At 54.4% G+C, this 5455-nt stretch overlaps 1 protein-coding gene across 1 annotated transcript in view; it reads right to left on the bottom strand.

Annotated features, from left to right (window-relative positions):
• Positions 1-5343, bottom strand: part of LOC112149268 (diacylglycerol kinase delta) — a gene marked incomplete in the record, with an annotated part of 6250 nt that extends 907 nt beyond the window's left edge. Inside the window, 18 exon segments of the mRNA XM_024276883.2 lie at positions 25-155; positions 240-357; positions 438-557; positions 1624-1716; positions 1941-2046; positions 2109-2272; positions 2346-2480; positions 2562-2675; positions 2745-2852; positions 3005-3101; positions 3179-3289; positions 3364-3439; positions 3538-3666; positions 3743-3904; positions 3962-4241; positions 4306-4405; positions 4520-4614; positions 4761-5343. Coding sequence (XP_024132651.2) covers positions 25-155; positions 240-357; positions 438-557; positions 1624-1716; positions 1941-2046; positions 2109-2272; positions 2346-2480; positions 2562-2675; positions 2745-2852; positions 3005-3101; positions 3179-3289; positions 3364-3439; positions 3538-3666; positions 3743-3904; positions 3962-4241; positions 4306-4405; positions 4520-4614; positions 4761-4835 — 2214 coding nt within the window.
• Between the last annotated feature and the right edge of the window lie 112 nt (positions 5344-5455).

Genomic DNA, 5455 nt, shown 5'->3' with positions numbered 1-5455 from the left:
GTCGGTCCACACTCGCTCAGGTACCTTCAGGTCCCGCCTCTCCAGGTGCACCAACTCAGCTCCGCGCACGTCGTGTTTGATGAAGATGTCTTTGTACTCCGGGAGGCAGAGGAGGTCCAGCCACACCCCCACTTCCTCCGTCCCCCACTGGTGCACTGAGACAGAACCAGTGGTTCCGATCAAACAGTGACGTCAGACTGTGAGTGACAGCACAGGTGTGATGGTGTGACGGCACTCACCTGGTAGCGGCAGAGAGCAGCAGCTTTCTTTGTTCTTGTTGTTCTTGTCCTTTTTGAACTTTGGAACCAGACGGAACTTTGCGCTCCGACTGGGTTTGGAAAAGTCTGAGGCCAGACCCTGAAAACAGAAGAACACGCCCCCCACCTCAATCAGATGAAGATCCTGGAACTTGAGTTCTGGTCCAGCCTGCCCCTCACCTCGTGGTCAGATGAGTCGACGATCGGACACAACCAAGCGACGGCGGAGAGCCGGCGAAGCTGCTGGCCCACACAGCTCAGAGCTGCGTTCAGCTGCTCCTGCTGTGGGGGGTCCAACTGCTACAAGAACAGATATTGGACCGTTAGGGCCGGGGCAGAACCAGAACTAAGACCAGAACACTGATCATCACCAAAGAGGGACAAGGACCCAACACTGGAGCTTAAATCAAACTCTGGATGATCTGATGTCCATTGTGTGGTGTGGGGAGTCCGTCTCAATGTCCCTTCGTATACATTGTCGCTAATCCCCCGCCATAACAACGGACTGGAGATAATATGCAAACAGACTGCAGAAGGACCGCAGACAGACTGCAGACAGAAAGCAGACGGAATGCAGACGGACCGCAGACAGACTGAAGATGGAATGCAGACAGAAAGCAGACGGAATGCAGACAGACTGAAGATGGAATGCAGACAGACCGCAGACAGACTGAAGATGGAATGCAGACAGACCGCAGACAGACTGCAGACAGAAAGCAGACGGAATGCTGACAGAAAGCAGACAGACCGCATACAAACTGCATACAGAACACTTTAAACTGGTCTTAAGCAAGAACCAGGACTCTAATTAACCGGAACAGAAACTTGGACCGGAAGTATGACTATGTATGGTTCTTTAGAGTATTTAAGAGCAGTAGTTCTAGTTCTAGTTCTGGTTCTGGTTTTAGTTCGAGTTCGGATTCTAGTTCTAGTTTAGTTACAAGAATTCCTTTGTACTTTCTACAGTTGAGTTATCGTTCTCCTAAAAACAAAACTCTCACGGGGGACTGGACTGTAAAGCGCCTCTCTAGACCAGTCTGTGGTTCTTGTCCTGAGAAGAATGGCCTGTTCTCTTTAGGTTTGAGCAGAGACGTTCGAGGATCTCGGTGACTGAAGAGGGGAGAAAGGGGCGTGGCTTGGGGAGGATGGTTGGTGCAGAAGCTGCTGCCGTGACTGCGTCTACTCTACAAAGCTCATGGAAACCTCCAGCGACGTAAAAGGATCAGACCACAGTCCAGACTAGGAACCAGGCTTAAACTAGTACCCCAATAGTAGAGTGATCTGAGACAAGGTCTTGGTCCAGGTAATCCTAAGAAAACGGATCATGTCCCGACTGCATATGAAGAACTTTAAGGTTGATTGTTACCATGGACATCTTCCCCATGAGCAGCAGCTCCGTCTCACTGAGCAGAGCTTTGACGTTGCTGACCATGTGGAGCACAACGCTGCAGCTGAGAGCCTGAAAGAGGACGGGGAGACAGAAGCTCAGAACTGCAGAGCAACAGAACCACAAACCCAACAGAACCACAAACCCTAGAACTACAGATACAGACTTTGGCACAAAGACCAACTCCCAGGTTGGGATGAGAACACCAGAGGTCAATACAGGGTCGAGCACTGGGGGGTCAAGTGGAGGCCAAGTTACTGGATTTAGAGCATAGACTAGGCGGTGGGGGGCTGTACCTCAGAGCTCTTGCTGTAGACGGCATCCATGGCCTTGGCGCTGGCGTTGACGGCGTGGGCCAGCTCCTGCTCCATGGCATGGTGGGACTGAGCAACCTCCCGAATACTGAAACACAGACGCGTTCAGAGTCCGGCCTGCAAAAGGACGCTGCCCAACAAACCACTCACCTGTGGATGAGGGCCCCCGCCGCCAGACCAAACTCCGCAATGAGGGAGGCCTCCTCCTCGGACACCAGCTCCGGCTGGAAGGCCTGGGGGGGCTGGGAGGGGTGGGAGCGCGGAAACTCACACCTCTGTTTGTCCTCCCAGGACTTTAAGGTGCTCTCGAATGCCTGAAAGACGCATGGACATGCTCAGAACCACCGCGGTCTCCGCTCTTCTCAGAACCCTCAGCCCAGCGCTCACCCGATCTCTGGTTAGAGTCTGGGTCCGGTTTTTGTGGATGATCTTAACGTAACCTGGAGGCTGGATCCAAGCTTCTCCGTCCACCTGAACCGGAACGCCTTCGTCTCCCAGGATGGTGATTTTCACTGTCCGACACTGGGAAGTGGGAGAGGGTCAGACTCCTGAGACCCCGTCCAAACCAGAACCCGGTTTTCCGCCTTCACGGATCAGACCCACCTGTGCGATGCGGTGATGCTGCAGGTTGATGACGCGGGACACCGCCATCTGCATGCTGCCGAACACCGCCACCACCTCCAGGATCTTATCGTCAAAGGACGGAGCTGTGAAGGTCTACAACGCCAGTGACGTCACTGATCACATGACATACACGCACCAATAGGAAGCTGCCGGCCTGCTTACATCATCCTCTTTGGTCCCTCCCCAGAAGTTGGTTCCTCCAGCGTAGCTCGGGATGTTCAACACAGCGATGCCCTGCAGGCTGGGGAGGGGGATGGGCCGGCCGTCACACTGCAGCACGCACCCACACCCATGGACACACACATGGATGCACACATGCACAGACACCCCCCACACAAAAAGCAGGTGAATGTCAATGTCTGAACCAGGACGTCAGAGTTCTGGTTCTAACATTCAGAACTGGTTGAAGGTCCGGTTCTTACCTCCAGCAGAACTCGCTGCTCCAGGTTCTTGTAAGTTCTGTGCAGCAGCTCTTTGGTCCCTAAAACCCCGTACCACATCATGTTCTTGGTGCGACTCCTGCGGACAGCAGAGGGAGTGTCAGTCAGAGTTCTGGTTCAGGTCATACACTGACCCAGTCCGGTTCTCAGGAGGACCTGCACTTCTCCGGGTGTTCGTCCCGTTTGTTGTTGAAGTCCAGAGAGATCTTAGCATCCAGACCGATCCCGAAGTAGTTGTTCATGACGCACTTCTCTGTGTAGCAGTCCCTGAAACGCACAAACACAAAGTCATCCAAAATACAACACAAGGTCCTGGCGGTAGAGATGAACAACAAACTCACAAACTGTCGGGGTCACAACTGCACGGGTCAGCGTTGACCAGGAGACGACTGATGACCGAGCTGCTGGGCAGAGAGCCTGGACGCACACATGAACGCACAAAAACACACACACACAGATGGCGGTCAGCATGAGAGGATGTCTGCTGACAGGTGTGGCGTTCTTCAACTCCTCACCTGGATAAAGGTGTTTTGCGTTGAGCATGGGCGTCTCGTCTCTACTTCCTGTTTGGACAGGAAGCGAAGCGGAGCTGCTCAGGGACAGGCTGCCTTTGCTGATGAGCCGCTCGCAGGGCGTCTTATTGACTGAATCCACACATGCATGTCAGAACCTGGTCCGGCCGAGCCTCACACAGACCGACCAGAACCTTTTTGGACCCACCTCGCCGAGTGTCGCAGTGCTTGGAGCTGAAGCTGGACTGCAGAGACACGTGGTCTTCCTCCACGTCTTCATCCTCGTCCTCCTCCACCAGACCCCCCTGCTGCTCGGCTCGACCCAGGGAGAAGACCTGCTGCTGGGTCTGAGCGTTCTGCTCGTCCACGGCTACAACAGAACCGGATCAGAACAGGCTCTGCCTGCAGACAGGTGTGAGGATCTCACCTTTCTCCGTGTGTTCGATGATCTGCCGGATGGCCTTCTTCAGGCTGTTGGCTCGCAGCATCAGCTGCTCCCGTGGTTTGAAGATGGACGCTGCCGATGGCGGCGGGCCAGGGCGCAGCGAGCAAGACGGCGCGTTGTGAGGAGAGGAAGGCCGATGGGCGGAGTCTGGCTCACCCAGCTCCTCGGCGATGGCGGGGGAGGGCGGAAGAGCCGACAAAGCTTGAGACTCATCACTGAGGGTCTTCAGGAGAGAGTCCAGCTTCTCCTTCAGAATGCCGCACTGAAACACATGGAGGTCAGACACACACACACACACTGTGACACTAGGGTGGAGCGTCCTGCACCTTCCGAGCCATGGCCTCAGATTCCTCAGAACTCTCTCGGTTCTTCTCGTAAGCTTTTCCGATCCGAGCCACAAAGTCCTTCACCGTCTCGCACAGAACTCTGGGAATGAGAGCGTGGTTAGATAACCCCCCTAGATTAATTAAATAAATCCCCATCCCCCCAGACCCGTTAGACCCCCCCAGCAAGTCCTGACGGCACAGGACCTCGGCGTACTTGGCTGAGGAGATAACCACGGAGTGCTGGTCTGAGGTCAGAATCTTGGACAGGTGAGCAGCCACAGAGTCCTCATAGGTCAGAATCTGCTGAACCTGTTGGAGATCAGAAACCGGGTCAGAACTAGCAAGCTCTCTCCCCACAGCCCCCGAACACCAAACAGGAAGCACAGAAGCCGAAGTTCCTAACATGACCAGCAGAGGCTGGCTTCACAACTGAAAAAGCTGATGGGAAACATCACCTCTGAGTCGTCACTGCAGTCCTCAGTCACAGTGGATGAAGAGCGTTGCCGTGGTAACTTGGTTTCATAGACCATAATGCTCCACCTACAGAGAAAAGAAGACAGAGCCTGAAAATACCTGAGCTACAGCACATCTGGAAAAGTTCATAAACTTGGTGTGACATGCGTTTCTAGAAATATCTCACCTTAAGCCCCGGTCCCACTGGCTGTCACTGCCATTTCATGGCTGGAGCACGGCAGAAATGTCATCCCCGTGGTAGCAGTGGCAGTGCAACGGCTGAGATGTGGCAGCGGAATAGACGCGCATACAGTAACGCAGTACAAAATTTGGCCGCCATTACACACGGAAAGAATTTTTGAACTGCAGAAAAATTTAGACCCCGGGTGACTGCGTGTGGTACCAGCGGCACTGCCGTGCAATGGCTGTGGAACAGCAGTTTCAATGCGAGATCGGGCCGTGGAACGAATGCCAGCACACGCACTTGGACGCCGAAATTCCGTGTTCGTGCATGGCTGTAGCATGTCCGTTTTCCCGGCCGGTCTGCGTTTGTACCTCTGCTTACAGCAGGTGTGTAGTGGCTGAGCGCGAGAGGACACGGGTACATGTGATTAAGCAGTGCTCTGGCAGTGGAGTGGCAGTGGAGTGGCAGTGGGGTGTCAGTGTACAGTGGAGTGGCAGTGGAGTGGCAGTGGAG

The sequence above is a fragment of the Oryzias melastigma genome, linkage group LG13 (genome assembly GCF_002922805.2).
Source record: "Oryzias melastigma strain HK-1 linkage group LG13, ASM292280v2, whole genome shotgun sequence".
Classification (NCBI taxonomy): Eukaryota; Metazoa; Chordata; class Actinopteri; order Beloniformes; family Adrianichthyidae; genus Oryzias; species Oryzias melastigma.
This window is presented reverse-complemented; position numbering and strand designations above follow the sequence as displayed.